The 19,309-nt window shown below is 51.8% G+C and overlaps 1 protein-coding gene across 1 annotated transcript; it reads left to right on the top strand.

Moving 5' to 3' along the window:
- Positions 1-2,190: 2,190 nt before the first annotated feature.
- On the top strand, positions 2,191-2,319 carry CHC_T00005859001 (hypothetical protein). Its single transcript, XM_005717490.1, has one exon. It carries the CDS (start codon positions 2,191-2,193, stop codon positions 2,317-2,319), a length of 129 nt encoding a protein of 42 aa, XP_005717547.1.
- Positions 2,320-19,309: the final 16,990 nt, after the last annotated feature.

The following is a 19,309-nucleotide window of genomic DNA, read 5'->3' as shown; positions in this document are numbered from 1 at the left end:
GACGAATCGCGCAAGAAGCCGTGACTTGCATATTGCACGTTCAAGAATTCAAAGTTTTATCTCTCCTGCCACCATCAGCTCTTCACCCTGATTCCTTTCTCGTTGTCGCACAGCACGTCGGGCAGTCTTGCAGTGCTGCCACTGGGACGCGCGTGTGCGAGAGGTGCCGAGGGCGTTGTTCTGAGCTCGGGACGATCCTGATCATCGGCACGTACCCCTCTAGCTCGGCGAAGTTCTCCTGTCGTCGCTTCCTCGCGGTGGCGTTCGCGCCTTCAGTCGCGTACGGGGGGTGCCCAGGTCCGCTGATGGCAGGGGCGCTTGTACAGGCCTGTCACCACTCGCCTCCCCATTTGTTCGAGCCTAAGGGGAGGGGGCTTCGTCCGGAGAACGAATGGCGTGCGGTGCGGTGCGGCCACACATACGGCAGATCGTACGGAGGTTACTAACCTGAACACTGGTTTGGTGGTAACCAGAATTTGGGATACCAAACAGTACCAGGGGCACCCCTTCGGATTCCAGATATATTTATATGGTTGTAAAGCTTAGAGCAGTAGTAGTGATATGTAAAAATCAGAAGTGGACCAACCAAAATAGTTTAGAAGTTATCGTCCAACATGTTCTCTCTAAATCTGGGCGATGGGGGGTTCTGTATAGGTCAAATCAAAAAAATTATCATACAATTTTACTTGGAAAGTGCAGTACAATTTAAGTTATATAAAAATTTGATACAGTCGACCCTACGCATTAGTGCCGCCCTGTGTAAAGACTAATAATACGACACTAATTCGGAGCGGCACAATCAGAAAGCAGAATCCTTACCCGGCCAGAACTCTGTTATTAGAGTCTGCTGTTGTTGCCTTTGTCCCTGTCTCTCAGGCCTAGCTTCTAGAAAAGCTCGTTTTCCGGACCTCAAGTGCGACAAGGCATTGCTCACATCGCACTCCACACCCAGACTCTTCAAAGACCCAAACAACCTTGCTAGCACTACAGCACTCGGTACGGCCCGCCTCTCCGTAATTTCACACTCGTCTTCAGCCACACAGTCATCCATCATAGCATCACTGGCAGACTGATTCTGTAGCTCTCCACCATAATGTATTGAATTGCAAGCATCACTAATAGAAGCTTCTGCCACAAGCTCATTAGTCTCGATCTCAATCCATTCCTCCACATCTTTCCTGCAGAATTCTGCAGTTTCTGCAAGGCCGTCTTCTGGCACCAGGCTCAGTCGGGAGAGAAACCCTACTATACCATCCACCATGGAATTATCAGTTTCCGTTTCATTTCGACCAACTTTCCGACCTGCAGCAGATGCCCAACCTCGATTTTCTGTGCAATCGTAAGGCGCGTACGCTTCGCTTTGGCGATCTTTTCAGGATTCATGTTAGGGTCATTGAGTGTGGTGCCATCACGTCACCAATTGAGCTAAGGCGCATGAGGAGTGGCCGATGACGACGTCGTACATGACACGTGGCAGAACCTGTGTCTGCCAGTTTTGGAGGCACTAATTCGAGGGTGGCAATAATGAAAGGGGCACTATTGCGCGTCCCCCCTGTACCTGGTCACAATCTGCCGACGGAATTTAGTCCTAAATCCTGTCTGGACTTGCTCGAAGTTGGCGATTGTAGCCCTCTTCAAGCCTCCCCGCCCCACTACGATGACCCGTATCGTCACGTCCACCCCCGGCCCCCCCCGCGTCGCAAACTCCAAGCCCAAGTCAAATTGGGAGATAAACTCCCAGCCGATATTCGTCTGACAGAAAATCAGGAGCTGAATGTGGACAACTCCCCCCTCACTGGTGAGTCCGAACCCATCGGCCGTACCGTTGATTGCACTAATGAGAATCCCCTCAAGACCAAGAATCTTGCCTTCTTTAGTACATTGGCTGTCGATGGAACTTGCGTTGGTATTGTTGTCAACACTGGTGATGGTACTGTATTCGGTCGCATTCCTGGTCTCGCTGCTGGGTCTAGCTCGGAGGTCACTACCCTGCAGCTCGATATTCATCATTTCGTTATTATCATTTCTTCTGTCGCAATCTCGCTCGGTGTTCGGTTTTTCATCATCGGTCTCATCAAGGGAACTGAAGTTATCACCAACATTGCGTTCTGCATTGGTATCATTGTCGCAAATGTCCCCGAAGGTCTTCTTGCTACTGTGACGGTCTCCCTGACATTGTCCGCGAAGCGTATGACCAAGAAACAAGTGCTCGTGAAGAAGCTGAAGGCTGTCGAGACGCTCGGATCTACTACTTGCATTTGCTCAGACAAGACAGGTAATCTTACACAGAACCGAATGACTATTATCCATCTCGCGTAAAAAAATGCGCTGTACACCACGAAGACGGCCGCGACTGAAGCCACGTTTGACACTGAGGTTTCGTGCGTCAAGGAGCTGTTCTACATCGGCGCGAACTGCGCGAAGGCCATGTTCGATGCTAAACATCTTGATGATACCCCGGAGAAGTCAATTGACGAACGCAAGGTCAACGGTGATGCTTCAGAGGCTGTTATTCTCAAGTTTTCGGAGAAGATCACATCTGTCAATGCGCTGGGATTTCAAAGCCACGACCACCAGGGGGCGACCCGCAATCTTCGCCTCATCCACAACACGATCGTGAGCGCGGGCGAGATCGCCTCCGTTTGTGCATGAAGGGGCTCCTGAACATGTCATGGAGAGGTGCACAAGCGTCCTCACGAATGAGGGTGTGATGCATTTCGATGCTGATGCCAAGGCTGTTATCAACGAGCAGCTCGCTTTCATGATGGAAAGAGGAGAGCGCCGCTTGGGATTCGCCAAGATGGATCTTGACCCGGCCGAGTTCCCTGTCAGGTTGGATTTTGATGTGGAGGAGAGCAACTGCCTCATGGAAGGTTTGGTATTTGTCGGCTTGATGGCTCTTCTGGACCCCCCTCTTGAGGCTGTAGCGAACGCTGTCGCCTCTTGCCAGAGCGCCGGCGTTAAAGTTGTCATGGTTACTGGTGATCATCCAGCCACTGCCAAGTCAATTGATAAGGTGGTCAATATCATCAAGGGAGTGTGGCTTCGTGACAATACATATTGGTAATTTGTTCCGGCTTAATATGTGCATTTCGTAGATCTAGGAAAGGTTGAAGAGAAATAAAAGTTATGTCTGCGTCGAAGGAACCTTCGACACTTGCTCACATCAACGAACTACATGTCGGGCCTCAAAAAACTAACGTTGCAGTATGGTGGGGTGTGCGCTGGAGAAATATCTATGGTAATGCGCATTTGTGGCATATATATTGCAGTAGAGAGACCGGAGGCAGTCAGATGCTCTTTTGCCAGTTACTGCTGTAGGCTCAGCTGATCTGAATATCTTTGGTCAAACCCAAAGTGCATCGCAACCAACCTTTGGTACTGCTGCACCCACGTTTGGCGTGCCGGCCCAAAGCTCCTTTCGTGGTACCGTCCGAAACGCTGCTCCGGTGCTCAGACACAGACCAAGGCAGCATCATTCGGCGCGCCTGGGTCCTCTCCTTCTCTCTTTGGTACGCCAGCGCAGGGGGCCTCATTGTTCGGTGCGCAATCACAGAATCCTCCGTCCCTCTTCGGTGCCGCCCCTCAACAACAGCAGCCCCAACAGCCACAATCCCAGACCTCCGAAATCAACTTGCGCACTCGTGTATGGCAGCTTCTACAGAACTTCCAGACCGATCTGTTTGCAGTTGAGAGACACTTGCGAGAGCAACGGATAAAAGGGACTCAATTACTATCGAAAGGTAACAGTTTTGACTCAGATATCGCACAAACGAAAACGCGCTCCACAAATATTACTCGTCGTCTCGCTACGCTTCGCGCTGGTTTAGAGGCGTTGAGGGCTAATTCGGAAACTGTAAAGTTTACCAGGGCATTGCACCCTCACTACCGTATCTGACTGCGTCAAGCAGACCACCGAGTAGCGGAGGCCACCCAGCATATCACGCAACTCCAAGAGCCTGCCTAATTTGCCTCGCCGCTGCTGCGCTGATCTCTTTCGATTTCTTCAACTCCGAAAACCTGGACAAAACAGTTGCGACACTGATAAACTCTGTCCAAGGCTTCCTGTTGTCATGTAACCTAGAAGGTGCATACTTACCTGTCCAGGCACATTTACCATTGTACACTTCCCACCAATGGATGGTGAGATCCGTAGTTACGCCTTCATCGTCCTTGTGAATTGATATGACACGCCCAACCCAGAACGGGAAGGTTTCTATAGAGCAAGAAGAACAGCGTACCGCCACGAAGTCATTACATTCGTATTCGAGGTCTTGCAGGGGTTGTTCTTCCATCTCGATTTCAACTTCATCCTGTTCAATTTCGTCTTGCAAGCCATCAACCGCATCAGTAACTGTTCTATACTTTCCCTTCATCTCAAATACGTCGCGCAGATTCCAGTGGAATCTCTCCAGTCTTGATTCATACACGCGGTTGCGTAGAAGCCGTAGCTGGGCTAACTTTCTCTTGTCATTCACTCGTGTCTCCTCAGACACAAGACGGGTATTGATTTTATCAAGATCGTTAGGACATGTGGCTTCGGTCGGTGGTGTTTTGGCAAGGTCAGGTGCAAATTTCAGGAAGCCTCCGGTGCACTGCCCGACCTTGAGAGAGCCCCCATCGTCGTTACACCCAACCCACGCGGAACATGCAGTGTTAAAATAATTTCCACGATACTCTGGGATCCCCCCCACACGGTGAAACTTGAAATATCGAAAATAGGAAAACCGTTGAGGCTTTTCCAATCACCTTTTTTGGTCACACAGCCCAGAGAAGTTTATAATCTTGCGAAGATCAGCAACGTGAGGCGGAGGGTTATATTCCTTCCCGTTTTCAATGATCAGGTCTTCTAGAGTTATAGCCTCATGATGCCTGAGCCGGCGAGCAGTGCAACTGAACGCTTGGTCTATGTCAGAATGGTTATGACCAATTCGTAGAAACGACACAAAGACTTCTTGAAACACCCCCATGCAACCAGGGATTCCATGTATCCGAAGAAGTATCTTTTCTTATTTTCGCGAGTGCAATTGTCCATCTGCACGAACAGGGTGTCCGGGAGTGGGCCCTTCTCATTCTTTACCATCAGCGTCCGATAAAGAGCTTCTAGTACGTGATTCGCGCCTGTCTCATATTCATCTGTCATAGTGAACAGGGACAGATGTTTCACGGGACCATGTTCAAGCACTCCAATTAGCTTGACTTTGATGCTGTGCCCCTTTGTATGCTTAGTATTGAAGAGTAAATGCGGCAAACCGAAGGCGGACTGGTCGGCACCGTCCAGAATTATAGAGAAATACTTAGCAGGATACAGTCCTGCTCTATCACACTTCTTCTGGTACTCGCGCCGCTCCGCTGCAACCATATCGTTGTGAGTGGTTTTTCGCTCACGAAGTAGCCGAGCTGCTGACTCATCGGTACCGGCTTTGGAGAGCCGGTCTCTAATGAGATCGCATTCGGAACACACTGTGAACCTATGCACCCTTCGCACCTTGATGTTGGGCACGTGCTTTTGCCATGTCTCGTAAAAAATAGCTTCGCGTGGGTGGGGCGCGCGAATGGAGGCGACTGAACTCAGAGAGGAAGATGTCGAAGACCTGGGCTTTTTGGAAATAGGGCAAGTGCTGTTCGTTTCGGTCCGGCATATGGTCGGCTGTGCTTTCTGAAAGACGTTCAAGGAAGCATATGACCGCGTCCCGTCGATTAGCTTCTGAGTTTCTCACAGTAGAAGTCAAGGAAGACCTCCTCTTGCTAAGCGGTGTGCCTTTAACAGAGCCCTGGAAATCCCTAGAAAACTGCAGGGACTTCTTTAGAAACTTATAACACACCGCCTTTCCATCGAAGAAGAACATCCCTGAGTTATCTTCCAACAAGCCCTCCAGATAAGCTCGTCTCCCCGCCCTATTCAGCAAAGATACATGTTGCACTTGAGCCTTGACGTACCGAGCGTCAACTTTGTAAAAACAACGGCGATGGATACAACATTTTAACTTACCCACCTCCATGTTCTGGAACGTATCAGCGTGGGCACGGCGTCATTGAAGTAACACACTCTCCACACCCTTGCCGCGACGGCGACTCTTGTACGTGTATACTCTCTTTTTCAAAGGTGATTTCTCGCTGTTTGCAACACTGCGACTGGCCGGACTTCGTTGCGATGGGGGTCCATTTTTCGTTCGAGTGTTAGAGGGTGGATGGGGACGGTACTCAGCGTCACTACTAGATCTAGACAACTCATCTTCAGGTTCCAGTGCTCGATATTCTGCGGCATTTGGCGTAGCTAGAGCATCTTCTTCTTGCAGTTCGGGTGGTGAATATTCTGCTGCATTTGGGGTAGCTGGAGCTACTTCGGGTTCCGCAGCTATCCCTCGGGCTGCAATTACCAATGAGCGGATGCTCCACACTTTACGCTGCACTGTACCGGAAGCCAGCGAAACACTTGATGACCGCCTTTGGGGCGATCGTCGTATCGCTGTGATCGGGCTGGGTTGATTTCGCATGGTAGAATCCGGGGGACATGGTGAGGTGTGTCGGATGGGAACATTAAAGAGTTGCGTTGTGTCTGGCGGCGTTGAGAGTGGTGTGTGTGAAGTTGCTGGCGTCGCAGAAAGGGCGCGACGCTTCCCGTCTCGCAATCCTGAGCTTTGCGAGTTCTGAGCAGTGCGTGAGGGGTCTGTTGGCGGACAACCTCGTTTACGACTGCTCCTTGGCGTTTGTTGGGATTCACAGGGCGGGACTCAGGGGTATGTAGAGTGGTTGGCGTCGCGAGCTGCACGCGACGCTTTCCGCTTCGTAGTGGGGTGCTTTGCGAGTCCCGAGCAGTACTACGCGGTGATGTGCGTGGGGGAGCCACAGTGCGGGACTCAGGGGTATGTAACGGTTCACCATGCCTCGAGCTACTCGCTTGTGCAATAGAGCGCTTTGCGCGAGTCGTATGCCTAGTCGTAGTCATTGGAATGGTTTTGAGATGGGTTGTTGCCCCCAACAGTTTAGATGGGTTGAGGAACTTTATCGCGGAGACCAGGATGATACCCTCTTTACCTTTTATATACTGGAGCGTGTATCAACTACAAGCACTGCAGCACGAGAATTCGGGTGATGGTGGGTGCAGCTCCACACAAGCAGCAGCGATACTGTTCTGTGGAACAGATAATGCCTGATGGATGACCAGTTTAGCAATCCGTGAATACTGATATTCACTGAGCAGGTACGCCGAGCTATGAATGGCTGGCTGCTGTCTCTGCGCTACCATGAAGAAGCCTGTAATGGAAGCTTTACAGATCTGAGAGAGCGCTGTTTGAAACATATCTGAATCAAATATTTGGGAGATTGCACCCAAATCATATATTGCACTAAATTTGACACGCAATGTTCACCATGTGCAAATATAGATTTTTCATTCCACATTTCGTGAGAACAGTTATGCATTACTGATATTTAGTTTTAGGGTCTCAAAATCATGACACGCTTTCTGCTGTCCCACACGGCACAAATTCATGATCGCCATTGACGGACAGCACACAATCATGATCGGACAGTTCTTTCCGTTGCAGCCTCAACCGCAAAGTAAATCCGGGAGATTCAGGCTATGAATGAGTAGATAAATTGCGGGCATGGGGACACGTACGCTACGTGCATACATGTCCAGAGGGTTCTTGCTGGGTACTGCACATACTGATGGCGTGGAGACGGAGTTTAATTATCGAACAGGCGAAGATCATGGACATCACTCTGATTCGATTGTTAGTCCTGCAGATATTAACGTGTGGTATCAGTGTGCAATTCTCGTTTGGTTCGCTATAACACCAGGGTAGAAATGAAGTATTCGGTCCGGCACGGTCGGATACTGCAGTTTCCACAAGTAGGTGCAGGATTTCGTACTTCTTTCGGAATTGTTCATGGCACATTCGGAGCTACTGTATGTCTCGACCTCCCTATCTCCTTGAACTGACCATGTGCTCACAAGCACCAGAACACCGGTAGCAACAAGCCATCCTGATAATTGTTACTGGTTCGAGTTAGAGTAATTTCTGTCGGCAAACTGTTCGCCACCCTCCTTCCCAATTTAAAATTTCTGTCGTACTGCAGACCCCCGTTCTGTACGAAAGTGAACCCACTATCAGTTATGACGCGGAAAGGGAAGTCTGCTCAAGCGTCTCGGAATGATCCATCCTCACAGGTGCGCGACAGGATGGAGGTGGCAAAAGCATTGTTTGCGGATGTGATGGAGGGCTCAATTAACACGACAATTGATCCTAGTGTAGTGCAATACGCACCTGACAAGGGGAGTGAAAAGAAGTGAAAAAGGAAACAAATTGGATACTGTAGTCCGGGTTTGGGGGACACACGTGTGCGACGAAGTGCACGATTATTTTAATTATTTAATTTATTTACTAATTAGATCTAGAATCTAGAGCCGGGAGCTACTGTACTCGCTCCGGCGGGGCTCTATACAACTTAGCCCTTTGACCGACAAAGTCAATAAACCAACCCGAGTTGCCGGAGTTAGATCTCGCCTTCGTCGAAGACCGCTTCCGTTCACGCGACGCGCTTCCCTTCTGCGCTGCTAGCGACATCCTCTATTGCTCGGGGTCCCATTCCTTTTCCTTAACCTTTTACCTTTTCTATCTTTAATTCCTCTCCCTATCTATCTCTACATCTATTTTTCCCTTAATTGTGTTGGTTCCATTGGAGTCGGTTGCCACCGATCCGGTGTAGGTGTTTTAGCCATCGAGCAACACGTTGTGTAGCGCTGCTACTGTTTCACGTTCGGTCGGAAGGCTGTCGTAACGACGCCTCCGTCGAAGGTCTTACTGTCTAAGACAGAGTTGGTACCGCCTACCGCGATCGCGATCGCGCTGGTGAGGGTGTTTTTAGCAATCGGGCAACACGTCGGTAGTAGCGTTGTTACACGGTTACGATCCCGTCGGGTAGTGCTGAACAAGCCCCCGTCGAAGACCTTGAATTATACCCAAGGTGCTGAAGACGCTCGTCGAGCATTGGCCTTACAACCCAGCGAACCGCGGTTACATTCTCGTAGACAAGCCCAACCCGCACTCGTCGAGCACTCAAGTCTTCACAAGTCTCTACCACCATTATCCTCCCGGGCCGGGTATCTTTCCTTAAACCCCCCGTCGGAGTCGAGCTACCGTGGGCCGCAAACCGACACAAGGGGAAAAGGAGTCTCGAACGCTCCGTAGCGCTTGCCATCGGCAGTGGTTGTTGCTGTTGCTGTTTTTCTTCTTTTTGTTTGACCGTCAAACTGTTTTCGCGGCCTGCCAGGCACATTGCAATACAAAAGTGGTCTCCCGACCTAGAATTGTGTCGACGACAAGGAAGTTGGTCTGGGTAACGGAGTCTCTTTCTATTTTTTGTTCGTATTTTTTTTAAGGTTCGTTCGCTACGCCGAACGATGTCAACAAGCGCGCCCGGGGACGTAGGTCCCGGGGCGAGTAGAGGCGGATCGGCACGGGCGTCGAAGATCCCGAGGGGTCCTCGCACCCGGAGCCAGGCCAATACGGCCACGGATCCCGGAGATCAAGAATCCCCTACGGGGATTGCCGCCGACAAGAATGACCTCAACGAGAAGTTCGAGAAGATGGGCAGCAAAATTAGCCCAGAGAATACGAAAATTCTCGAGGATGAAATAGCCCTATTGCAAAAGCAACTTGAGTTGCAAAATTCCGAGTTCCACACGGCGTTGGAAGAGCTGACCGCGCGGGTGGGACTCGCCGGGACAAAAAATGGCGACGGGACGGACGGTATCGAGCCGGAGGTCCTCGCTTCATTGAAGCTTTCGGTCAAGGACGCGAGACGCGACGCGAATCAAGCCTTGGAGTCCTTAGGAAAATTTAGAACAAGCATCGATGACCGATTCGATCGCGCCGCGCAACATCTCAAGGACCTTGAGCAGGCCGCGGATCAAGCTCCGCAAGGATCGGACGACGAGCCGCTCCCTTCGGGTAAAGAGGGCGACCGTCGGTCGAAGAAGGACAAGCCCGCTCGTCAGCGGAGCTCCAAGTCGAAGCCCCCGAAGAAGGACAAGCGACGTGCAAGCAAGGGTCACTGTAGTGACGATCCGGAGGACCGCGACTCACAGTCAGAGTCGCTTGGTCCCTCCGAAGATGGTAACGGCGATTCGTCGAACCATTCGGGCGATTCCGAACGCCGTTCAGAAGAAGGAAACGGAATTTCGTCAAGCAAGAAAATTTCCTCCAGACGAGGCGGAGTCACTTCGTCCGCCTCGCGGAGAGACAAGGACGCGGAGCCCGAAGATGTCGCAACGCGGCGCGACGCGGCGCGGGACGCGATGGGAGGAGTTGGAGGAGCTGAATCCGACCAACTACCTCTTCAAGAAATTACTTTCGTACCGAACGTACCGCTTGCGGAACCCGCAGACATATTTGTCAAGTTCCCGGCGGACCACCTTGCGAAAAATCAGGAGAGATATTCCGCCTAAGGTGAAGAAGGACAACACGTTCACAGGTGAGGACGGGGTCCTTGTGTTGGATTTTTCGGCAAAGTTAGTTCAAGAGTTTGATACTCAAGAGATGAACGAGGGGCAAGCGATCCGCTTGTTGCCCGAATTTCTAAGCGGCATCACCTTGAGACAGTACACTTCTGTGTCTCAGACGGCCGGGTCCCATCACGGAAAGGTGTCCGTTTGGCCGGAGGCCGTACAGTGGTTGTTGAGGAGTTTCGCAACCGACGAGGCGATCCGTCGAGCCGTGCCCGCATTGCGAGAAGTTCAGCAAAGACCGTCTGAAAACGAGGTGGAATTTTACATTCGCCTAACAGACGCGAGTAATCGCTGTGAGAATGTTTATTCTACGGAGGAGCAGATGACCATGTTCATGGAGGGGCTAGATGCCAGTATTAAGCCCATGGTCTCGCAGTATCAACAAGATAACCGAGATGTCTCATTTTTGAGATTGGTAAATTACGCAAAGGCGCATGGCTCGGCGAGCCGCGCCAAGGACAAGAAGACCAAGAAGGTCACGATTGAGACGCCGTCGACGTTCAGGGCGGGGAAGAAGCCGAGGGCTTCTTATCCCGGTCGTAAAGGTCACGCCGCCGTCCACTTGGCCGAGTCAATCTCCGCGTCAGATGAACACGGTGCGCACGAACGTAGCCAAAATCATTATGAACGAGCATTGGTAGCCGAACGCAATTTTATTGAGCCATCGGAGGGCTACGGACACGAGGACTACGGGGCAAGCTGGTCGTCAACTTTACCGACGCCCACATACACGACGGAGTCGTTTTCAGAGCCCACGGATCCCGTGATGATGTTCCGGGGGCGCGGCCACACGCCGGCGCCGCGCATTCCGATGGAAGACAATGGTACAACGTTTCGAAGGCCAGGCTGGATGGGAAGGCCGCAACATAAAGGAAGGCCGTCGGCCCGTGGAGGACCTAGGCCGCAATATCCCGTCAAGAAGCACGGACTGGTGTGCTATCACTGTTACGAAAAGGGGCACGCCGCGCCAACGTGCATTCTTTCCCTCCGGGAAATGCACCGAGTTTTGGGAAATTATGAGGCGTTGTCTCCGATGGAGGGATTAGGGATATCATCGACGAGTTATCTGAAGGTCAAGAATTGGTTCGATTCGCAGACGGCGAGCACGCCGAGTGCTTCAACGCCGAGGTCGAACCAACCCTTCAGAGGGCCCGCCGCGGGGCCCGCGTCGTCGGACGTGAGAAGGAACCCGCAGCCGCAGGGAAACTAGAGAGGGGAATCTCGAGGGAGTCACGAGAGGCGCAGGTTCAACGTACTGCGTCCGGGACTCAGTACCGTTCCCCGTCTCTAGCAAGAAGGCAAGGCCTTGACGAGGAGGTAGTTGAAATAGGGGGTAAGCCAAAGGAGCCGACTGTTGTCAAGAAAATTCTAAGTCGAGGCAAGGATCGTCCGATGGATCAAATTCGCAGGCCCTGGTACAGGGTTAAGCGACAAGAATGTCCTCAAAAGATCTTGGTCCTCGCGCGAACAAACTACAAAGTTTACGCGGACATTGGACCAACGGTCGGATTGATGAGTCGAGTGTTGTCCGTGTTGGACACAGGTGCCGGACCGAATTTGGTTCGAAGGTCGGAACTTCCGGCAGGAATGGAAATGTTGGTGTCCTACGGACCGACCCAAGATATTGGCGAGGCGAACAATAGGCCACTCCGAACTCTCGGCACAATTAGAATGCCTGTGAGGCTTGGAAAATTTGTGGCCGCAGCCGAGTTTATTGTATGCGAAACACTAGCAGTCCCGCTAATTCTAGGCGCGGACTACTGTGAGCGGTATGTGGAAGCAATTTATCCAAGGAAGAGAACGGTTGAGTTGGCGGATTTCTCGGAGGTTCCGATAGTTAGGCAGTTCTCGACGAGAAAAGGGAAGAAGAATCTCGTCCCGGGAGAGGACGAGAATGATGGAAAGGGGGAGCGAATTTCCCCAAAGGTAAAAGTGGCAAGAGCCACGACTATCGAGCCAGGGACGCAACGGGTCGTGGAATGCACCTCGAAGAGGGCGGGCTTGGTTGTGGTTCAGCCGTACTCGTCGTTGTACGAAAGGCACGGGTTGACGTGCACGAATTGTGTCGTTCAGGTTGAGCCTGACAGACCATTTCGTTTACTCGTTGCGAATTCTAGGACGTACCCTGTCAGGGTACAAAAAGGCAAAGTGGTGGCAGAATTATTACCGCACCCGAGGGCCGTGCTCGAGAGCAAAACCACCATTGGTGAAGTTCTCGGAATTCAAGAAAGGAAGAAGGAAAATTTTCCTAATTCCACCAAGACGCCTAAGGGCGAGACAAGATGCGAACCGTCGGATCAAGCGCGCGAGGACCAGTCAGAAGAACGGTCGAGTGGTCTCTCTCTGCGACTGCATCGTCGAAGCCGGAGCAGCGGATTAAGCCCCCACCGCCGGACGTGGAGGACCTGGACCTGAGCCACTTGCCGGAACGGCTGCGCGAGCGGTTCCGACGGATGTTGAAGAAGTACTCTAAGATGTGGGATGGGACCCTTCGTGAAATTAATACCACGGTCCACCGGATCGAGCTGGTCCCGGAGACCAGGCTCATCGCACAAGCTCCCTACCGAGCCGGTCCAAGGGCTCGGGAGGTCGAGGACGCAGAAGTACAGAAGATGTTAGAAGCAGGAGTCATCGAACCGGCGCAGTCAGAATGGGCGCCGCCCGTTTTATTAGTGCCCAAGCCGGACGGTTCGATGCGCTTTTGCGTAGACTACCGCAGGTTAAATGCGGTAACGGTGAAGGACACGTACCCTTTACCGCGCATGGATGAGTGTCTGGACTCGCTTGGTGACACCAAGGTTTTCTCCGCGTTGGACGCGATCTCGGGATATTGGCAGATGCCTATCCCTGAGTGCGACCGCGACAAGACCGCATTTTCGTGTCACTCAGGTCTGTATCGCTTCTCAAGAATGCCCTTCGGGCTAACCAACGCGCCAGCGACGTTCCAGAGAGCAATGGATATCTTGCTCTCTCCGTTCCGTTGGAAATGCTGTTTGGCGTATCTGGATGACATAATGATTTTTAGCAAGTCGTGAAAGGAGCACATCGTGCACGTGGATGAAATACTTCCGTATTGGAAAAGGCAGGTGTCAAGGTCAAGCTTCGCAAGTGCGAATTTTTCGTCGAAAAGATCAAGTACCTGGACTACGTCGTCCGCCCAGGTACGCTAGAAGTCGATGTCGCGCGAACCGCCGCGTTGGAACAAGTGCGGTACCCCCAAACGCAGACACAGCTCAGAAGCTTCCTGGGACTTTGCAATGTCTACCGCAGGTTTGTCCCACATTACACGAAAATCGCGCATCCGCTCAATCAACTATTGAAGAAGGGATAACCGGTCCAGTTGGAAGGATTCGACGAACCGTGCGAAAAAGCTTTTCATAAGCTCAAGGACGCCATCTTGGCACAGTCGGTTTTGGCGCTGCCGAAGAAGGACCTACCCTACTCGGTAGATACCGATGCAAGCGACTATCAAATAGGAGCTGCATTATTTCAAACGCATCCGGATGTGCAACGTAAACCCATCGGGTTCTTTTCAAGAACGTTAGCAGCAGCCGAGAGAAACTATTCTGTATCAGAAAAAGAATGTCTAGCGGTAATTTAGGCCATACAGACTTTAAGACCATATCTATATGGCGAGCACTTCATTGTGCATACCGACCATGCCTCATTGAGGTGGTTGATGAACGTAACCGACCCCAGCGGGAGATTAATCCGATGGAGGCTCCGCCTCTCGGAATTCGATTTCGAAATCAAGTACAAGAAGGGCAAGGCGAACAGCCAAGCTGACGCCTTGTCAAGATTGCGGACCGCAGGAGAAACCGTCGACGAAATCGACGACGAAATCCCACTCTTTATGGCCGAACCGGCCGAGGGTACAGTGGAGGACGAGGACAGTTTTGACGCGTTAGACGGCATCCTCGCTCTTGAGGGGGGGACCGCCCCTGATCGCCTCGATCAATTCCAAGCTGTCACTGCGGAGGAGCTCATTCGCGAGCAAGCCGTCGACCCCTTCTGCAACCGCATCAAGGAAGAAATGGACGCCAGAAAGGTGAGAACGTTCAGCATGCAGACCGAAGAATTGGAAGGAACTCTATGCCGTACCGCTGCAGAGTTTGTACAAGTGGTGATACCACAATCGTTAAGGGACCGCGTCCTAGGGTTGAGCCACTACGCAAAATTGGCAGGGCACCCGGGAGGCAGGAAACTTTACAAGACAGTGAGAAGATATTTTTACTGGCGTACGATGGCCCTAGACTGCTATGCAGTCGCGAAGAATTGCGCCGCATGTGCGCGGGAAAGGGTGAAGTTAAGAAGAAACACGAAGGAAATGAAGCTGTTCACGCCCAAAGCTCCGCTGGAATTTGTCGCCATCGACATACTCGGCGAGCTAATTACAACTAAAAGAAGAAATCGGTATATTCTCGTCATCAGCGATCGATACTCGAAACTGGCATGAATCGTACCGTTGAGGAAGATATCAGCAGCGCACATCGCACAAGCCTTCGTTCACCATTGGGTATTCGTGTACAGACCGCCGGTCAAGCTGCTGTCCGACAATGGAACACAGTTCACGGCCCGGCTCTTTCAGAACGTCTGCCGAATTCTCGGCATACGCAATGTGTTCACGACTACGTACCACCCGCAAGCCAACGGCCAAGTTGAGAGGTTTAACCGCACGCTGACTTCCGCGTTGCGAAAATATGTTGGAGAGCACCCCAACGACTGGGACCTATTTAGCGACTCTGTGACGTTAGCATACAATACGCAAGTTCATCGAACTACGAACATCGCACCCTTCGAGCTGGTGTTAGCTCAGGCACCGAGAAGCATTGCGTTACAAGCCCAGACAAGTTTAGAAGGATTTAGCTCGAATCCAGCGTACTACCTGAAATGGGAGTCGTGGTTGGAAAGCCTGATGAAAGGCGCTGATAAGAGCTTGCGAAAAGAACAAGCGCGCTACAAGCGAAACTTTGACGCACGGCTTCGCAAACCGAGGTATGATATCCCTTCAGGATCATACGTATTCTTTCGGAAAGAGCAAGGCACGGCCACCGAGCCGAAACATAAGTTGGCCCAAGTGGCTACGGGTCCGTATCAAGTGAAGGAGTCAACTGAGAATGCGGTCGTCATTGCCATCGGCGACCAAGAAGAGCGCGTGTCGCGAGACAGAGTCGAATTAGCCCCTAGTCCTATGGACTACACGCCGATAATCGGGCTACGATAAGCGCTACAGTTCCTCAATCGAGAAGGGGAACGAGAAGAACCCGCCGCGCAAGCGAAGGATATGACGGATGACGGACCTTTGATAAATCAGGAAGCTGCGGGCATCCCGCCCGATCTACAAGAGATGGTAGGTTCGGAAGAGCAGGATGAGAATGAGTCGCGGGCTCTTCGGAAGGGGGAAGGACAGTTGTACACGCAGGAAGAAGGAGCCGAGAGTCAGGAGTATGTGATCGACAAGATCGTGGACCACGGCTACGACGAGGAGAAATTAATTCTCAAAGTGAAATGGTATGGGTATACCATCGAGGACGCAACGTGGGAACCAATTGAGCAAATCCCCCGCAGCGCGATAGTCACATATTTCCGAAGGAAAAGGCTGCCTTTACCTGCGCAAGCGTCGCTCGCACAACAAGGATAGCCATCGTAAGTAGACTTAGTAGTTTAGGAATAAGGGAGAAATCAGAAATTCGAGGAAGGAACGGGTCCGCGAGGTTGGCGCACGAGGAAAGTGAGAGCGAAGGGACTGACGCGCAACCCGTTTTCGGACACACGTGAAGTGACAATTGGGATCAGCGGTATGACCCCGTGGGACGTCTTTTGATCAAAACGAATTTTTTGGTTGTTGTCGCCCCACAGTCGGCGCCACCCATGTTCAAAGCCGCTCTGCGGCAAAGTCACGATTTGACCCTGCTCGTCGAGCGAAAAGAAATGCCCATATGAGACGTCGCTGCGCTGACTCCGCCGAGACCGCGTGGAACTGCACCGTCACGCGCGCCTAGAGAGGACGGTCGCTTGCCATCGGCTAAGATCGAAAACCGTGCAAGACACCCGCTGACGGCCACAAAGCGTCACAAACCCGTTGGTAACACGCACCCCTCCAAGACCAACGTCTTTATTGAGAGAAGCTATTGTGGAGCCTGATCAACAGGCATGGACACTGTCGCGCACATACGTTTTTCTGCACTGCGAGCGATGTACTTACAAATTGGCTACTATCACCCCACTTCCCTGGCATTTCTCTTTTCTTTATCTCTTCAGGTCTGCTGGTGTCGGTTTTACTTTTTAGGTGATGTCAGGGACATGACCCCGTACTGCGGAGGCCAGTCATCCGGTCTACAAAGATTAGAAGGAGACAGTAAGAAGAAGGTCGCGGGAGAAGGGCGCGTTGTCAAAGTCCCGAATGGGGATGATGACGAAAAGGAACAACGGAGCTCACGACCGGGAGAAGAATTGGAATTTGGGTTTGACATGGATAGCATACAGTGGCATCGCAAAAAGCAGGAGGACACTTCCGAAGGAAGCGAAGACAGGGGTAATCAGCGAGGAAGGGGAACGTCGATGACGCGGCGAGGGGGAGCGCAAAGAGTCGGACGCGCACGGTAGTGATGAAGTCCAGCAGGATCTCGTCACAGGTGCGAAATGGATTGAAACCCAAGGGACGATCTCAGGGGAGAGAGACAGCATTTTTACAATGTGGAACGTCATCGACGACGGCTTAGTAAGCCGTATCCCCGCAACTCGAACAACTATGAGGGAAGGAAACGCGATTGTCGTGTGCATCGAATCGATGTTAGCTAATGAGGGCGTCGTCTGCATTGGACTGTAACAAGGGAGATTTCCTACAATCCTCAATGACGCCTCATCGAGAATTATTCCAGCTCCGCATGATCGTCGCGGCCGGGGAAGGCCGACCCTGCCAAGGGCGTTGAGCCCTTCAAACATAGCCTTTATGAGGCACAAGTTGAGTGAACTTCAATGTACGGGTTTAGATAAGTCCAAGAACCTCCCCCCAGGAACAATAACGACACTTTTTCTTTTCGGAGCGCATGGAGGATTGGGCCAGATTGGCAAAAGGGATAACTTTCGAGTCTAGGGGGAAGGCGTGGAAAAGACGTGGTTGAGATGCCGGGGCACGCGAGTGAGGCGGATCGACAGGAGGTGGATGATGCGAGATACGACCAATTCGAGGGCGTAGTAGGAACGGGTGACGGAGGCGTGGGAGGCGTACCTCTTGAGGATGAAGAGATGCACCACGATGGGAGGGGAGAGTCCGAAGGGCAGGCAGTTGTCGTTGGATGGCCCATCGCGTAAGCTGCGGGACATCCCGGAATGTAATTCGAGGGGGTGTTACTTCCGGACACCCCCGAGTACACCGCAACAACATCCCGTGAAGATCGACAAGTGTCGCGATGCCCAAGTGGAACACAGGACACCGCTCGGAATTTTTAACTAATTTTAAGGAAAGAGCAACATGGTCGAGCGCATGGGACGCTGAGCCTTTTTGGGATAAGTGTACTGTACACGAATCGCGACCACGACGAACGTCGCCTCTGTCGAGACAACTTCATCCGCTCGCGCTTATATCTTTTCTTTTGTCAATGTTTTTGTTTTGTTTTCTATCGCTCAACAGGACCTCGTTACAGAGAAGAAGTAGAAGAAAACGGATCGTCTGGTAGACGACCGACGATCGTCGCAAAAAAGACTTCAGACAAGCCCACGGGATACACCAAGCGACGCCCGCGTCGCGGCCTACTCGCGATTGAGGGGGAGCCGAAGAGGCAATGCTGTACTTAGGATATCGAGAGATGTGGCGAGATACGCCCCGCTGTGGACGAACCCGCATCTCGTAGCGTTGAGCACTTTTTATGGAACCTGGAAGCAGCTCACCGGACGTTCCATCACAACCGACCACGTCGTGGTCACCAGAAGAGAGAAAATGGAAAGAAGAGAGAAATTGACAAGCTAATCTGTAGCCCTGTGAGGGTCAGCTTGTGCTCGTATTATTCATAACGGAGCCAAGAGCGTCGCACCACTCCTCTTTTTCTTCCCACAATGGGACTAACTACCACGACGAGGGAGAGTTCCTGTCTCTCTTCCTTTCTAGCACGCCCGCTTCGTCTTTCGTTTTTTTTGGGTCCTCTCCTTTACCTGTTCATGTACATTTCTTTTAGTGACGAGTGACTCTATCTCGACGAGCCAAAAGGGTTCATAGAAGCCCCACGAAAGGCTCACTTAGGACCCTGTCCAAGAGCCCAAGCAAGGAAACAAAAACTGCCAGACAGCTCGCTGCCAGCGACAGAGCTTCGGACGAGTCACCACTGGTCGTAAGAATTATTTATGACCCCGAACGAGGCCGGGGTCCCGTCAATAATGTCTATCGCTACTGTTGAACTGGTCGCCAGGATGTTGGTCACGGACGTGAAACGTCATCAACCATCCTCGAGGATCAAGGAGATGAAACGAGATAAATGGAGGAGCACAAATCGTATCGTATGGGACGCGCAAGCACGGACGTGCGCTCGATTTCTGGGCGGTCGGTCGTTCATGCCCTTGACTATAACGGATGTGTCGGAACTCGTATTCGTTTTAGTTTCTCTTTAGCGAGGGGAATCCCTCCTACTTAGAGAGAAGCTGCGAATTCGCCAAGGGCAAGCTACCTGACAACTCAACGGGCATTGTTGACAAAAAAATTGTCCGATCGTACCTCGTTCGCTCGAGCGTATATGTGTAACCTCTGTTGACATTGCTCGGGAAGTGGGAGACACTGTTCCTCCCCACACAGTGGGGATC

Source organism: Chondrus crispus, genomic scaffold (assembly GCF_000350225.1).
Source record: "Chondrus crispus Stackhouse genomic scaffold, scaffold_32, whole genome shotgun sequence".
NCBI classification, from domain to species: domain Eukaryota; phylum Rhodophyta; class Florideophyceae; order Gigartinales; family Gigartinaceae; genus Chondrus; species Chondrus crispus.
The sequence above is the reverse complement of the archived record's forward strand: the minus strand, read 5'-3'. Positions and strand labels throughout refer to the sequence as shown.

Excerpts from the sequence above, each read along its gene's own strand:
- CHC_T00005859001 (XM_005717490.1), top strand. The coding sequence starts at position 2,191 with ATGACCAAGAAACAAGTGCTCGTGAAGAAGCTGAAGGCTGTCGAGACG.